This window comes from Cottoperca gobio, chromosome 24 (assembly GCF_900634415.1).
Source record: "Cottoperca gobio chromosome 24, fCotGob3.1, whole genome shotgun sequence".
Lineage (NCBI taxonomy): Eukaryota > Metazoa > Chordata > Actinopteri > Perciformes > Bovichtidae > Cottoperca > Cottoperca gobio.
In genome coordinates, this window is record NC_041378.1 from 760517 (window position 1) to 778166 (window position 17650).

Sequence of the window (17650 nt, forward strand, 5' to 3'; positions counted from 1 at the left end):
GAGCGCTTCGGCTCAGAGGGAGAAGATACTTCAGGTTTATATACGTGCAGGTTTAAGTACGTGATATGTAGTTTGGTTGTTTAATTTTCTGACCGCAGCACAGGAAGAGCCAAACAGATAGTAAAACCTTGTACTTGTAGCGCCATGATGCATGATGCATGATGCATGATCCTTTACTGTGTGTGGCGAGAAGGAGCCTCAGACTCTTGGAATATGTTGTTGTTGGCTAAGAAAACTTCATCCTGCAGAAGCATGTGTATTTGTCTGACTGGGAGAAGGCATCAGATAAGACCCAGAGCGTCCAGGTTTAGGATCGTAGTTGTGATAAGAAGAGTGAATCGTGCGTTATCGAGACATCCAATACACGCGGCTCACTGCACGACTTAGCGTCTGAGTTACAGCAGTTTAAAAAGTCCTAATGTTTTTATTTCACTTTTATGTGATTATAACGTCAGTCGGTCTTATTTCATTTGTTTTGCAGTTCATTAAAAACATAAAAAATGCAAGAAACACAAATAACACGAGATGAACAACAATTTAATACAAAATAAGGAATAACATATGGGGGGAAAGACGAACAGAAGTTCGGTTTGTTTGTTTGTCAGCAGGATTACAGAAAAAACAAATGACCCGAATGTTCATGAATATTGATGGGAGTTGCCCTTGGAGTTTATACGGTGCTGCTAAAACCTTGTCTCACTCTATGAACTGCTCTTCTTCTCTGAAGGTCTGTTGAGCGTGCACGGTGTTCGTCTGTATTCATAGAAGTCTGTCAAGTTCAAACTGTCCTGCAAAGAAAACGTCATGAAGGTTTTAATGTTTTGATTTGGAGTCCGTGCTTTTAATTTCCAAGTGTGCACCCAATAATCAATTTTCATTTCTAATAATGATGTTTCTCAGTTAAATTAGTTTTTATTCTAACATTCCACACTTACATTTTACAGTTTTAAAAACTAAACTTCTTGTTTTTAAGCTCTTTAGGCTCTTTTAGTTCTGTTTTTGGTCTCCACCAGCTGCTCTGGGAAACATCCGTCTCTTCATGTGCTAGATGTTCTCCAGCGAGTCTCTGCCGGGGTCTGTCTGCTGTTCTCAGCAGGTAGAGAACTGTGTTCAGCATCTCCTGCAGCCCAAAACCACACTGAACCAAAACAGAAACAAAAACTATGAGCGGAAAGACGCTAAAATGCAAAAGTTACACCTTTTACATATAATTATGTAGAACACTGATTCTTACTGCTGTAAGTAGTTAAAGCTTTAAAATCATACTTTTGTTAACATCTGCTGTTCAGTACAAAACATTTTGCAACTTCGCTTATATGTTAAATGCAAAATGTTTCCTCATTGTGTTGATAAACTGAATCAAAGCTGTTTCTTTCTAAACTGAAAATGATTATTATTAGTATATAGATATAGAAGACATTTGTGGACTATTTTCTGATGTGACGTGACTTCTATGTGCCGCCCGGAGGCCCCTGGTCCCAGTGTGGTCCCAGTGTGATCCCAGTGTGGTCCCAGTGTGATCCCAGTGTGATCCCAGTGTGATCCCAGTGTGATCCCAGTGTGGTCCCAGTGTGATCCCAGTGTGATCCCAGTGTGATCCCAGTGTGATCCCAGTGTGGTCCCAGTGTGATCCCAGTGTGGTCCCAGTGTGGTCCCAGTGTGGTCCCAGTCTGGTCCCAGTGTGATCCCAGTGTGATCCCAGTGTGATCCCAGTGTGGTCCCAGTCTGGTCCCAGTGTGATCCCAGTGTGATCCCAGTGTGATCCCAGTGTGGTCCCAGTGTGGTCCCAGTCTGGTCCCAGTCTGGTCCCAGTCTGGTCCCAGTCTGGCAGCGCGGCTCGACTCTGTAATTTCACAGCGGTGGATATTTCAGATTTATGTTAAAATGCCATTTTTATGCCTCAAACGGTCAACAACAAATGTGCCTCCTCGTTGTCAAAGCATTTCTTGTTGACTCGTGTGTTCTGGATGTTAATAAGGACGGTAATTATTGCGACTATAATCAGCATCTCCGGCTCAGCTTTACGAGTGTTCGGGGCTGTGCTCGCCCTCTGCGACGGGCCGCTGTCAGCTCCGGTGCTATGAATAGACTTGAACAGAGAGGCTTTCTGCAGAGCCGTCATCGGCCAACGAGGTTATGATGACAGACTCTGTCCTGAGAGCGAGGAGGGAGCAGGCTGAGCTGCACGTCAGACGACTGTCAGGCATTTACAAGCTGAGGCTTCACTTTGCAATATCTTGATCACTATATACCACTATGGTGTCATTAAATGAAGACTTGCTGCAACTCTAACATCATTTAGGTTGTAAAGTTTTGTTTCAACAGTGTGAACCTCGTGACACGAGGCTGAAGCGTATCTTTGGGCTGCATGATCAGAAGTGTTGGAGGAAGTTAACTGATGATGTCGCTGGATTAAAAGGTCGTCTTCCTCCTCTGGGCAGCGTTCATGTGTGTTTAACACTTCATGGCAGTTGATAGTTGTTGAGATGTTTTAGTTTTGACCAAAGTGACGGTTTGTTTGTAAAATGTGACTCAATGTGAAGATATCTAAGAATTTAAATGTCTGCAGAAGAATTTCTGTCCCAAATTACAGGCAGCCACCAAAAGTGCAAGTATTTAAGCCACAAAACAGCAGGCAGCTGATGTGGAACATGTACATCGCTGCATCTGTAAGCTCTTTGCGGCGCTCATATTCGTCTCATTTAGGAGCCTCTGCAATGCAAACCACATAATCTCTCACGCATACAATTCAGCCATTATGGAAAGTTATGTCCTCGTCCTGTTTCCCTTTGCACGACACAGAGGCTCACAATGAGAGAGGCTGAGCACGTCTGGCATCGTCTGCTCCAGAACACAACGTCTCGCCTTGCATTGTTGCCTCGTTTCTATGGAAACACTGGCTGCGAGACGGACCCTGCAGGTGAATAGGGTCAAAAGTTTCACTAACAGATATCAGCAGGAAACTTCCCCAGTTCATAACTTACATTAAGACAAGTAAGTTTTTTAAAATGTTATGTTATGTTTATGTAAATTAGGTTTTATCTCATTAAATATGTGCACATTTTCATACATTTCCAGGAGAAACTTGAAGATTAATAAAGCAGGTTCAGCATTCGTGATTGTCATCAACATATTACATATTTACATATTTACATGTTTACATATTTACATATGTACATGTTTACATATTTACATATTTACATGTTTACATGTTTACATGTTTACATATTTACATATTTACATATGTACATGTTTACATATTTACATATTTCCATGTTTACATATTTACATATTTACATGTTTACATATTTACATGTTTACATATTTACATATTTACATATTTACATGTTTACATATTTACATGTTTACATATTTGCATATTTACATGTTTACATATTTACATGTTTACATATTTACATGTTTACATATGTACATGTTTACATATTACATGTTTACATATTACATATTACATGTTTACATATTTACATGTTTACATATGTACATTTTACATATTTACATGTTTACATATTTAACAATTTTACATATGTACATGTTACATATTTTACATATTTACATATTTACATATTTACATAGTACATGTTTACATATTTACATGTTTACATATGTACATGTTTACTATGTACATGTTTACATATTATTTACATATGTACATGTTTACATATTTACATATTTACATATTTACATATTACATGTTTACATATTTACATGTTTACATATTTACATGTTTACATATTTACATATTTACATGTTTACATATTTACATTTTACATGTTTAATATTTACATGTTTACATATGTACATATTTACATATTTACATATTTACATAGTTTACATATTTACATGTTACATGTTTACATATTTACATAGTTTACATGTTTACATATTTACATGTTTACATATGTACATTTTACATATTTACATGTTTACATATTTACATATGTTTACATGTTTAACATATTTACATGTTTACATATGTACATTTTACATATTACATATTTACATATTTACATGTTTACATATTTACATTTTACATATTTACATGTTTACATATTTACATATTTACATATTTACATATTTACATCTTTACATCTTTACATATTTACATCTTTACATATTTTACATCTTTACATATTTACATATTTACATATTTACATATTTACATATTTACATCTTTACATCTTTACATATTTTACATCTTTACATATTTACATATTTACATATTTACATATTTACATCTTTACATATTCTACTGAGTCAGAATCACAACTGGACTAAATGTACGAAGTTACTTTCCATCGCTGGTGCTTTGGGTGTTTTCTGCCCGCTAGTCTGGAACGCTGTTACTGAAGCAAAAGAGCAAAACAAATGACCCTCTACCCCGAGGAAGAGGAGGGTGAGGAGGGAGGAGGAGGAGGGAGAGGAGGAGGAGGAGGAGGAGGAGGAAGAGGAGGGAGAGGAGGGTGAGGAGGGAGAGGAGGGAGAGGAGGGTGAGGAGGGAGAGGAGGAGGAAGAGGAGGGAGAGGAGGGTGAGGAGGGAGAGGAGGAGGAAGAGGAGGGAGAGGAGGGGAGGAGGGAGAGGAGGGAGAGGAGGAAGGAGGAAGAGGAGGGAGAGGAGGGGAGGGGGAGAGGAGGGGGGAAGGGGGGGGAGAGGAGGGAGAGGAGGAGGGAGAGGAGGGAGAGGAGGAGGGAGGGGAGAGGAGGGAGAGGAGGGAGAGGGGGAGAGGAGGAGGAAGAGAAGAGGAGGGAGAGGAGGGGGAGGAGGGAGAGGAGGAGGAGAGGAGGGAGGGAGAGGAGGAGAGGGAGGGAGAGGGGGAGAGGAGGGGTGAGGGAGGGAGGGGGGGAGGAGGGGTGAGGAGGGAGGGAAGAGGAGGAGAAGGAGGAGGAAGAGGAGGAAGGGAGGGGGAGGGAGACGGAGGAGGAAGAAGGAGGAGGAAGAGGGCGAGGGAGCGGAGGAGGAGAAGAGATGAAGAAGAAAGAAAGAAGATAGAAAGAAAAGAAGAAGCAAGAAGAAGCAAACCAGCGCCCGGACCGAGGAAGATCCACGATGACGAGAAAAGAGCAGCAAGAACCCTCCTCTTCCTCTTCCTCCTCCTCTTCCTCCCACCTCTCCTCCTCTTCTTTCTCCTCCTCCACTTTCTCCTCCTCCTCCTCCTCCCTCTCCTACTCCACCTCCTCCTCTTCCCCACTTCCACCTCCTCCCCCCTCCTTCACCTCTTCTTCTCCTCCCTCCTCCTCCTCCCCTTCCTCCCTCTCCTCCTCTTCCTCCCCCTCCCTCTCCTCTTCCTCCTCCTCCTCTTTCTCCTCCTCCTCTTTCTCCGCCTCCTCTTTCTCCTCCTCCACCTCCTCCCCCTCTCCTCCTCTTCCTCCCCCTCCCTCTCCTCTTCCTCCTCCTCTTCAGTGTCCAAACCAGGGCGGGCCTCTTTGCCCATATATGGAGTGTTGGATTACATCACCAGCCAGTGGAGTGCTGATGTTTAGCACAACATCCACCTTTTTCATTGTCCGCCGGTGACATGTGAGGAATGTGATGCTTTACTCCCCCCCCCACCGTCCGTCCCCCCCCCCCCCCCCCCCCCCCCTCGCCTGTGAGAGACTCAGTTTCTCCTGCTCAGCTCGAACAGCAGATATGAAAGCTGCTCTGCATCACAGCTGGTCGGTGAAGAGAAGTTTGTTCTGTGAGAACGCTTGTTGTGTTGGATCCTGATGAGACCCTCGTGGAACATCGACCACCACGACGCTGAACCTTCTTCACTTGTTGCTGCTCGGCTGCACTTCAGTGCAGTTTTGAAGTACTTCACTTGAGTATTTCTATTCAACGCTACTTCATACTTCTCCTTGACTGCATCTCACACACTGTTTACTCTTTACTGTTGACAGCTTTAGTTACTTTATTATTATTTAACAAACTAAATATGTGATCAGTAACTCTATAAAATCAACAAAGCTCTAATTATATCCTCTTATATAATACAAATACTTTTACTTGTGATACTTTGAGAACAGTTTGTTGATAATACTGCAGGGGTTTTATCTGTATTTGAGTATTTCTATAGTTTGGTATCAGTTTGATCTGAATACTTTTAATAACTTTTAGTTCATCTTAAACTCGTCTAACAGGTTCAGACTCAGTAACACGTGCAGCGTCCAACGTGTTGTAAGGTGCCTTTAAGGACGTAAATACTTTTCTTTTAAGGTGTTTTATCTGCGTTTTCTTATTGAGTTGTGATTGTGGTGTTTTAATGTACTGATGTACTTAAAGCTGTGGTGTGTAAAGCAAGAATTAACCACGAAATGTCTGTTGAATGTTCACATTTTACCAGCCACTCAATAGATCACTATTGTTTTCTTGGTGGGTGATGCACATCTAACAGTCACTGGCATGTTCTACCAGCACTTGGCTGGGAAATGTTGCTAATTCTGTGTTCGCTGTTGGTTTATAATATACTTGTCCCTAAACAAAATATACATTAAATAAATCTGGGTACAGTAGAAAGATATCTAGACGTTGTATGTCAAGGCAACTGGTTTTACGTGGTCCTATGACACTTTTTGTTTGAAGGCTCAGCACTTCCACATGTAGAAATCAACAATATTGCAGTTTGGTTCACGTCTGCACCTTCCAAAGATGTTTTATCTCTTGTGATCAGTGATGTTGTTGCACCAAAACCTCTTAACTTCATGATTCATATAATATATACCGGTGTTAGTCCCATATTGTCATTTTTGACAAGCTTGGAGAACCTTTGAAGCAAGTATTATCAGCTGTGCAGCAAAACGCACTGAAGCCTTCAAATCAAGAGTCCTGCATATTAGTTGTGATTCTTCCCTGCAGACACGGTCAGCTGTGTTGGAGGGACTCACAAGAGTTCAGGCCTTTATCTGCCTCTTCTTTTATTTCCTTTGTTGCCTCGCTTGTTCCCTGCTGCTGCCTCCTCATCCAGGATCAGGTGCTTAATGCTCTCATTCAGTCTGGTCCGGATTCTTTTTATTTCTTACTTTAGAGCTGTGCAACATCTGATACATGATAATAATTTATTTTCTGGATCAAATTTTTTAGTGTTTTTTTCAGTCTTATTTTGTATTGTATCCATTTAGCTAAATATGACGGAAATCTGCATCCAGTCATTCATGTTTGTAAGCGTTCTTCTAATATTTGATATTAACATCCACTCACATCTCCTATTTTCCTCTGTCTGTTTCTTAGACTCAAAAGGCTGTTGGAGCAGGAGAAGTCCTACCAGGCTCGTAAGGACAAGGACCACAGCAGGAGGTTGGAGAGGGTGAGAGCCGAGCTGGTGAAGCTCAAGTCCTTCGCCCTGATGTTGGTAGACGAGCGGCAGCTGCATATCGAGCAGATTGACCAGCAGAGCCAGAAGATCCAGGACCTCAGTCAGAAGCTGCAGGAGAAAGAGCAGCGTCTGGCGGCGGTCACCGTCACGGCCAAGGAGGACAGCCAGAAGGTCCTCAATCTGGAGGCGGAGCTGGAGCATAGAGCGGCTAAGTTTGCACAGGAACACGAGGAGATGGCGGCCAAACTGGCCAACGAAGAGTCCCAAAGCCGCCAGCTTAGGCTGAAGATGTCCGGATTGGCACACAAGATTGAAGAGCTGGAGGAGAGCAACAAGGTGTTGCAAAAATCAGAGGAAGACCTGCAGGAGCTGAGGGAGAAGATCAGCAAAGGGGAGAGCGGGGATTCGTCTCTCATGACCGAGCTGGAGAATCTGCGGAAGAGAGTGTTGGAGATGGAGGGCAAGGATGAGGAGATAACCAAAATGGAGACTCAGTGCCGGGAGCTGAGGAAAAAGCTGCAGGGAGAGGAGAACCACAGCAAAGAGCTGAGGCTGGAGGTGGACAAGCTGCAGAAGAGAATGGTTGACCTGGAAAAGCTGGAGGGAGCTTTCAGTCGGAGCAAAACAGAGTGCGCTCAGCTTCATTCAAACCTGGAGAAAGAGAAACGCATTGTGAGGGATCTGGCCGGTGAGCTGGAGACGGTGAAGACTCGGTTGAAAGAACTGGAGTGCTCAGAGTCAAAGTTCGAAAAGGCAGAAATGTTCCTAAAAGACGATCTTATGAAGTTGAAGTCCTTTACAGTTATTCTGGTAGATGAAAGGAAAAACATGGCGGAGAGACTTAAACAGGAAGAACAGAAAAGTGACGATTTAAGCAAGATGTTCAAAGCAGAGCAGGGCAAGGTTACAGAGGTCACAGAGAAGCTGATTGAGGAGAGCAAAAAACTTCTCAAGTTCAAATCAGAAATGGAGGTCAAAGTGTCAACTCTCATTAAAGAGAAAGATGAGGTAAAAACTAAACTTGCAAGTGAAGAGGAAAAGTGTAGGCAGCTGAATAACAAGGTTGGTGGTATGAAAATAAGACTGGATGGACTTGAGGAGACGGAGAGAGAAATACAGAGAAAATCTTCCATTAAGGACTATAACAGAAGTCCAGATGAAGACAATAAAGTAAAAGAGCTCACACTAGAAATCGAAAGACTTAAGAGCAGGCTCAAACAGCTTGAGGTGGTAGAAGGAGATTTAATGAAAACAGAGGATGAGTATGATCTTCTAGAGAAGAAATTCAGAAGAGAGCAGGACAAAGCAAATACTCTTTCCAAGCTGCTGGAAGAAATGAAAAGTCAGATTGCCAGAAACAAAGCCATAGAGAAAGGTGAGGTCATGAGTCCCGAGGCTGAGCTTAGAAGTCGCTGCAAGATGGAGGAGGCTAAATCCAGAGAGCTGCAGTCCGACGTCCAGGCTCTGAAGGAGAAAATCCACGAGCTGATGAACAAGGAGGACCAGCTCTCCCAGCTGCAGGTGGATTATTGTGTCCTCCAGCAGAGGTTCATGGAGGAGGAAGAGAAGAAGAGGAGCATGAGCCACGACTTTGCCAACCTTACCAAGGAGCTGGAAGCCACCAAGCGCTACAGTCACGCCTTAAGGCCCAGTATGAACGGTAAGAGGATGGTAAATGTCCCGGTTACCTCCACGGCAGTGCAGACAGACGAGATGATCAGTGAGACTGCTGAGGACGAGACGGCGGCAGGCTTTATCCGGAAATCAGTCCTTGAGGAAAACCACTTAATGAGCAACCTCAGACAACGGGGTCTTAAAAAGCCAACAGTTCTTGAGCGATACCCTCAAGCTTCGGCAGACCTCGGGGCAAAGAAATCCTGGATACCCTGGATGAAAAAGAAAGAGGCCATTACGCTCACTCAGACCCTTCATGACAAGATGAATAGCGCCTCCTTGATCCATCCACCGGAGATGACAAGGCAAGGCCAGCCACTGCACATCCGAGTCACCCCAGATCACGAGAACAGCACTGCCACCTTGGAGATCACCAGCCCTCGAGTTGAGGATTTCTTCTCCAGCACCACCATCATCCCGACTCTCGGACTCCAGAAACCTCGCATTACAATCGTCCCCAAGCCCACAACGGTGGTCTCAAAGAGCAAAGCCTGTGAGCTGGCGGGAGGTCTCGATCGAGCCAAATCCCCGGTCACGATAACCACCATCTCCAGGGCCAAGAGTCCCGGGGAGACCAACAGATGCGGCTCTGACAGACTCCAGTCGCCGGTGTCCATCATCACAGTCAGCACCACCCCTGTGGTGGAAGCATGTGCTTCACCTGAGCCCCACGACATTACCGCAGGCCGCACAACAGTCATTAAAGTGACGCCTGAGAAGCAACCTGGCCTGGCACCTTTCAGGAAATACAACGGCAACAGCAACATCATCACAACAGAGGACAACAAGATCCACATCCACTTGGGTCCACAGTTTAAGAGGCCTTCTGAGGGCTGCAGTAGTTCAGTGTTGACGCTCAGAAGCTCAGAAAGCAGCAGGGAAATGTCAACGGGAACGGTGCTCCGCTCTCCACGCCAATCCTCAACGGGGAAGATGATTCAGAGCAAAATGACGAGCAGCATAACAATCACACCCATCGCCTCGGCATCCTCCAGGCCGACACAGTCATTGGTGAGAGCTTTGGAGATCTTTATGTCCTCCATCTTTCTTTGTTTCTGAATATATTGCATAGATGACATTTTGCCGCAGACAAAAGTATCTGAATAATGTCCAACCTTTACGTTGCAGTTGCGTCTGAAATGTTTCTAAATGAGAGCAGGTGGTGGGCGCTCCACAGATAGCACTGTCTCCAGGTATAAAACAAGTGTATTCATAAACATTTGATCTCAATGGTATGGAATAATCTGACATGCCACCTCTCATAATATTACCCGATCTGATGTGAATGAATAGCTCGTAAAACTGTAAATCAGGACCCAGAAAGCTTTGATTCAGTCACTTGCCGTGTTTCCGCTGCGTGGTGAGGCTGCGTGGTGCGGCTGCGTGGTGAGGCTGCAGTGGTGAGGTGAGGCTGCGTGGTACGGCTGCGTGGTGCGGCTGCGTGGTGCAGCTGCGTGATGAGGCTGCGTGGTGAGGCTGCGTGGTGCAGCTGCGTGATGAGGCTGCGTGATGAGGCTGCGTGGTGCGGCTGCGTGGTGAGGCTGCATGGTGCGGCAGAGTCGGCTCTACTTGAGTCGACTCAGTTTTGGTACCAGGTCTTTTTGTCTGCAGATAGAACCCCTCAGTGTGGGGTGTGAGATCAACACGACTCTCGCTGAAAACAGAGGAACGTCTGGAGTGTACGTTGTGTGTACGAAGAAAATCTGTTGCCGGAAGCTAGTTGAGCAGAGCTGTGCCATGCGGTGGTCGCATTAGACAGGAACCCAGTGGGTGCTTAGCAATCTTCTTAGCAGCTTTTCCGGTCAAAAGATGATATCAATGCAAATGAACAGGACACATGATCGTGGTTAGCACTGCTCCCTCACAGCCAGAAGGTTCTGGGGTCGAGCCGGTCAGCAGTTTGCATCTTCTCTTCATGCCAGCGTGAGTTTGTTCAATGTCATCCCACAGTCCAGACAGAAGCTCCCGCCCCCGTCAACCCTGCAGGAATTAGTGGGTATAGTTAAAGAATCAATCCAACCAAGAAAGGCATCTTCAGTTAAAGCCACTGACTACAGTGACCATCTTACAGCAACACAACTGAACAGAGTCAGTCTGCTTCATTTATCTGGTGGCGTCTTTGAGCAAGAAATACATCCTTCTTTGATTTGACATGGTTTGTATTAACCAACAAGACATTTCTAAATCAGAGTATGTCATGCTTTTTTCTTACTTTGCACACGTCTGCCATCACGTTTTCGCACCTTTCTAGGCCACTAAGAAGATTACCTTCCATGTGTGTTCAACAATCTTCCCATAACTAAATGTATTAGCCATTGAGTGACCAACATGTCTGAGTTACAGGACATTGTAGCACGATGTAGAGCGACCCTAGAACTAGAACTGCTCACGGGGCAGCTCATCTTTCCTTTATCCCTGCTTATATATTTCTACAGCACAGTTACATAAGAACAGTTGTGTGTTTCCGATCCAAATCTTTTCCTTATGTTGATCTATTGTTTATTTTGCAGCCCAGTGTGGACGTGCAGGCAGCTCGCGGCGCGGCCACACGGATCCCGGTGTCAAAAGGTATGAAACCGAGCAGCAAGGCGGTTCTGGCCGTGTCGACGGTAACGAGGTTAGAGTCACGGGCCGAGAGCCAGTCGATGAAAATCGAGCTGAGGAAGTCGACGGTGTGCGGCTCTTCCTCTGCAGCAGGCGGCAAGAGCTGAGGGCTGAACGGCTGTTCAATGTGAACGCATTGAGTTACAGGCCACGTCGGTGCACACATGGGACTCAGTGTGTGGTGTCGCCTCTCACAACAGCTTCGCTTTCCAAACACTATTTTACTTCATTCACACGTTCATTTTGCAACTATTCATGTTTTCAGGAAAGATTAAATGTCATTTTGAGAGCAGGTTTGAAAGGTTATTGTGAAGCAGCTCTTTGCATGTCTCTTTTGCATTTTGATTAACTTCATCTTGTGATACTTTTGGCATTAGCTCGAAGCTTGTTCTCATCATTTACACTGTTCTCATAGCATGTGTTTATTTCACCACCGCTTATGGAGGTTTCCAGTCACTGAAGCTGTGGATTGTTTGTGACGGTAAGAATTGTCAACTTTTGTGACAGGCACCAAAATAAAAACTATTTATCTCTGAACCAAATATGGCCCTGCTGCGTAGCATTCATTTGTCTTTAGTGTGTGTGTGTGTGTGTGTGTGTGTGTGTGTGTGTGTGAGCTTTGTGTTGAGAGTCAACCAGGAAACCTCCAGAATATTAACCCGTGCTGCTGTTTAATGTGATTGTTCCATATCCTGTGTGAAAGTGAAGAGAAGAACATTACAGTGTAATCTAAATACATCACGACTAGATTTTAAACATATCATAAAAGACAAAAGCTGCATTTTTGTCAAAGTTTTAACTCCTTCTTGGAGTCATAAGTAAATAAAATCTCAACACACATACATGATGCGCATATTTTCAGATACATTGAGACTTCGGCTTCAAGAGGATTATTATCACCGATGTCCATCTCCAATAAACGTCCATAAATCTGCGGAACTTGCAGAGAATAATTGCATTTGAAAGTTTTCTTCAGTATCAAAGTCCTCCAGAGAGAGCTGTCTGTAGATGCTAACAGCTCAGAATACTTCTGATGGAGCCACCGTGTCCGACTGAAACAGATCCAGAGCAAGCGGATCTCTCGATGTCATTGTTAAACTGTGAGCACCGGAAACAAATTCAATTCACCTGCACAGTGTTCCTAAACCCAGCTGAGGACCTGCGTTGCATCCTCCCGCTGTCCATGATGTGTGTATCTACACACTCTGCATGTACACCGTCCAACAAAGACAACAAGCAAAACAAATCAAACCAAAATCATCAGCGTGGCATAATTATTACTGTAAAACATGTAAGTGAGTAACTATGCATGTTTGTAATCCGGGTCATTGTAACAACATGAAGCGTTGGTTCTGCATTATTATCTTAGGAAATATGCAAAGATCTCATTTGACTTTCTGGACTTTGTTGTCTCCAGAACGTCCCTCATGTGCTACTGTGATGATAGAGAAGGTTCGACAGAAGAACGGTAAGCTCTGGATGTTGTTCCCGGTGTATATAAAGATCTCATTTGTTAAAGTTCTGAGGTTATTTCTCTGTTCATTGCTTCCAACGTCGTGTGGCTGCAACACATGTGACTATTTATCATGTTGGATGTTTTCAGCGTGACACGGGAGACTCAGAAAGCATCTAGTGCCCTCTCATGGAGAAGGACAGAAACACAAAATGATGATGACCGTTTACAAATCTGACATTTCTAAATGTACAGATCAAATTGCTGCCACAGCAGCGTGCTTTTCAAATCAACAAACCACGTTTATCTGCAGGGTATCGTGTTTTTCTAAGAGGAGATCGGGGACCAAGAGAAAACTATTTCATCTGAACATTAATTAGCTTCTTAAAAAGCAAACAGGAGGACACGAGAGAAACACTGCTGATGTGAGGAGATGTTACTCAGAGGGGATGAGATGGTAAGAAGCATCTGGAAAACAGGAGGAGGGTGAAACACTGATTCTGCTTCAGCTGCAGCATGTTGGCCGCGCCCCCCCGAGGTGGATCAAATGCTCTTCTGGGAACAACATCAGAGGCTGAGCAGGATCTTCTCGTGTCAGGCCCGTGGCTCCTTCCCTCTGGGAAAACTGTGGAAACAAGGTGCAGGGATTCAGCTGTGAGCAGTGCTGCGCGATAAACGCAATATTTAGTCTATAAAAGCTCAGAAAACTGTGTTCAGTCAGCCTGGGGGGACGTCTTCAAGTCACCTCTTATGTCCGACCAACAGTCCAAAACCAAATATGTTCATTTGTTTGATTTTCTTACAAATTAAACCAGTTGTTCCGAACCTGCGGCCTCTGCATGAGAACATTTCTCAAGTGAGAAATAAGGAGACATTTCTCTAACATTTGCTTCTCTCTTGTAGTTTTGGACTTTCAGGCATTTAAAATGTTTTCAAAACATTTTCATTTCTTTTATTGTGAATTTTCTTTAATTAAATGAAACAATCTGTGAAAATAAAATGACTCTTTGATAACAGCCGGCATGCCTGACAGCAGCTGTTATTAGAGGTATTAGTAACATCTGAGAAATGTTTATCAGCCAGCTTTAACCTTTAAAACCTGTTAAAACTACCGTTAAATGAATTATTGAAAAACATTGTTTTCTTGCAGCTCCACTAAAAACCTCTTGGCTGTTGCTTGTGTTACTTTGCTTTAGTACTGCAAGATGCAGATTGGTGACAAAGCTCCACTAATCAATATCTTTATATTAAAAATGACTCTGTGTGAATGTAAAGGGTCACTGGCAGGGACACAACCCACAGAGCATTTCTTTAATGAGCTGCAGAGTTGTTAGAAAAAGGAAGAATGGTTGTGACTGTTGAGCCTATAATGAGGCCTTCAAGGAAACACATGTGTTGTAACTTTCAGGTCCGCTGATGGACGGCGCCTCTGCAAACAGTCGATGCTGAACTGAGATCTGTGATGGTCGAAGCTCCAGGACAAACAAAGCGGCTGACAGTTCATCTCACCTCTTGTTGATGAGACACGATGCAAACAAGGCTGCAGGTTGAAATGAATGAATCCACAGCGTTCAAGCAGAATGACGTCAGTTTTATGCAGTTTAATAGTCACATCTGAAATGTCCTGAACTGTCCTGAAAATAATAATATGTCCATGTGCTTTAAATAAAACATGAACAGTTTATGATCGGTTAGACATTTACCAACTTTACCATGAAAGTGTCTGATGTCAGTGGAAACTCTAAAATGGTCGATTTTTGAATGGAGTTTGGTGTGAGGCTCTTTTACAGGTCAGAACAGTTCATGCAGATTTAAGAATATTCTGTTCTGTTGCCAACAACACTGAAGACTTCCCACTACGTGTGGCTGGCAGCATTGCTACAATATGTATTACAATTGAATAAATAATAAGTAAAAGTTAAACTGCTTTTGAAAGTTACTGGATTACTTAAATTAATAGAAAGCAATGGCATGTTGTTTGAAAATATATTTGACGGCATAATAAACATAAGAATACATTATTTGTGTTTGAAGTTTACCATTTTGTTTTCTTCTTTAAAAAACACCACTGCAAAAAGGTAATTTTCCATATGTGTTTTTTAAATACACATGATAGGCTACACGTTGTGTTTTAGTCCATTATTATTATTATTTTATGACTCTGGTGATGCTTTAATCAGACGTACATGATAATGCACCATCTGTACTTTGAACTGTCCAACAGAGGATTTGTCTGATATAAAATAAAATAAACACTGTAGCATTAAAGACTACTTTAGCGGTGTTTTTGTGAATGCATTGTTCCTGCTGACTAGACTAGATAATAGTAATGTCTTGAAAACTGCATTTATATGAAAGTTACACTGGAAGAAACCTGATTTAATGTGAACGTGGCACAACACTGATCACACAACAGTGAGTCTTATACCAGAGGAAACTCTACAAATTGGCATTTTTTGAATGGAGTTTGGTGTGATAATAATAATAAGCTTTATTTGTATATTTATTGCAGCTCAAAGTGCTTCACAGCAAAAACATAAAAATGAGTACAATTAGTGATGACAGAACAGTTCATGGAGATTTAAGCATGTGCTGTACTGTTGCAATATCGTACAGTGAACGTGTCCTCCAAACATCACGTCACTTATGTTGGGTCATTGGTTGTATGTACAATGTCCGATAGTCCCGACAACACCTGAAGGCAGCATCAACCACCACGCTAGTTAGTGACGTCAGCGCGTGCTGCGTCTAATGTTGTTTGTGTACTTCCTGGAGGAGCAGCCGTTGCAACAGCTCGCCTGTTGGTGATAAACGCGATGGATTCAATCACCAAATAACCACAAACAAACTAGATGACAACATCATTTGGTAATTTAAATTAGTAGTCGTTTTATGTCCGCGTGACAGCGGGGCTTTAAATCTGGTGTGTTGACACGTTAGCGACAGCGAGGAGCGGACGGCGTTAAGAAACAACTTGAAAACATGATGGCGTCTAGTTACAACGCCAAAGACGAGGATGGACATATCTCTGTGTCCGGCGGCGGGACTCTGAGGAGCAAGAAGCCCGAAAACACTGCGTTCAAACAGCAGAGACTGCCCGCTTGGCAGCCCATCCTCACCGCGGGCACCGTGCTCCCCGCCTTCTTCATCATCGGACTCCTCTTCATCCCCATCGGCATCGGCCTGTTTGTAACGTCCAACAACATCAAGGAGTTTGAAGTAAGAAGTTAACGTTAATGTGACACTCGCCATTTCACACAATGACACAGCGACACAATAAAATGTTCATATTTTCCGTGGAGCTGGCTTGCGTACCCCGACGACTCACGCCAAATCTCATGCAAAAATGTAGCAATTTAACCTTACTTTGCATATCGGCTCATTTCCACGTCTCCTGTAACGAAACCTAAACGTTTTCTGAAACGTTATGTTCCACCGTTAAATTCAGCAAATATGTGACTGAAAATCAGCTTCCCATAATCTTTCTTCGTGAAGCATGTTTACCTTTTAAATAAACGTTGTAGTCTACATCAATAGTGCACGGCTGGTCAAAGGAATCAGTAAAATAGGTGATTTTTAAATGGAGTTTGGTGTTTTACAGATCAGATATGTTGGTCATGGTATTACTTGTTGCTGGCAGCATCACACAATACCTGCATGTGTGAAGAGAAATGATGACATAGTATTGCGGTAATGACTAAATATCCTATAATAATGACTTAGTATTGCAATGATAATAATACAATTAAAGTCAAAGTTTCTCATTAGCCTACTTTGAGGTTTCTTGTCATTTTGAGATACTAAGTCATTATTTCGAGGCAGTTTCTCATTATGTTACGATATAACACATTATTTTAAGATACTAAGACATTTTTTGACCAAGTTTCCAACTCAAAAATATGAACTGTATTTACTAATATATTAGTCACGCTTGTCACAGAATGACTATTACATTAAAAACATAAAGTAATGTTTACTTCGGCTTTGTATTGCTCTTCGAACTAGATTTGAAGGTTTGTGTCGTGGCTTTCATCTGGTTTTCCGCTCGAGTGAAAGCACACTGTAGATGAAATGTCCTGTTTGTTGGCAGGTTGATTACACGGGCGTTGACATGTCCAGTCCCTGCTTCAACTGCTCCCAGAACTTCAGCTGGAACAGCACAAGGCCTTGTACCTGCACAATACCTTTCTTCCTGGATCAGCCGTATGAGGTGAGAAAACAACCGTTGTTAGGAGCTTCAGAATACTTTCATACGCCTGAGTGGACAAGTTGTCTTTTCTACTTTTATTTGAATCAACAGAGCAACGTCTACGTGTATTACGGCCTCTCCAACTTCTACCAAAATCACCGTCGCTACGTCAAGTCAAGAGACGACAGCCAGCTGAACGGAGACGCTGATTCCCTCGTGGTAAGACTTGAGCACGCGCCGGTCACAGAGCCGTTCAAAATGCATTATCCCACAGTCACAGCTGCACCGGGCCCTCTGCACGAGACCTCAACATCACAAGATCCCGAGACGTTTATCAGTCAAACTTCAGTGCACACAGAACGTTGTTGCCGACCGTCTGTCATCTGTCGGTCACGCCCTAAATGCAGTCACAGACATCAC

General features: G+C 43.3%; 2 protein-coding genes across 6 annotated transcripts in view; both read left to right on the forward strand.

The window, feature by feature from the left end:
* Positions 1–15257, forward strand: part of filip1b (filamin A interacting protein 1b) — a 37552-nt gene extending 22295 nt beyond the window's left edge. For 3 of the 5 annotated variants that reach the window (XM_029462726.1, XM_029462728.1, XM_029462727.1), the window contains exons 5-6: positions 7226–9995; positions 11495–11695. In XM_029462726.1, coding sequence (XP_029318586.1) covers positions 7226–9995; positions 11495–11695 — 2971 coding nt within the window. Of the gene's footprint in view, positions 1–7225; positions 9996–11494; positions 12125–14449 lie in introns of those variants that run through there. The other 2 variants (XM_029462730.1, XM_029462729.1) reach the window with 2 other exon arrangements.
* Positions 15258–15784: 527 nt separating this feature from the next.
* LOC115028850 (cell cycle control protein 50A-like) overlaps positions 15785–17650 on the forward strand; it is a 7663-nt gene continuing 5797 nt past the window's right edge. Inside the window, exons 1-3 of the mRNA XM_029462731.1 lie at positions 15785–16260; positions 17132–17251; positions 17342–17449. Of these exons, the coding sequence (XP_029318591.1) occupies positions 16024–16260; positions 17132–17251; positions 17342–17449 (465 nt within the window). The 5' untranslated portion in view covers positions 15785–16023. The remainder of the gene's footprint in view (positions 16261–17131; positions 17252–17341; positions 17450–17650) is intronic.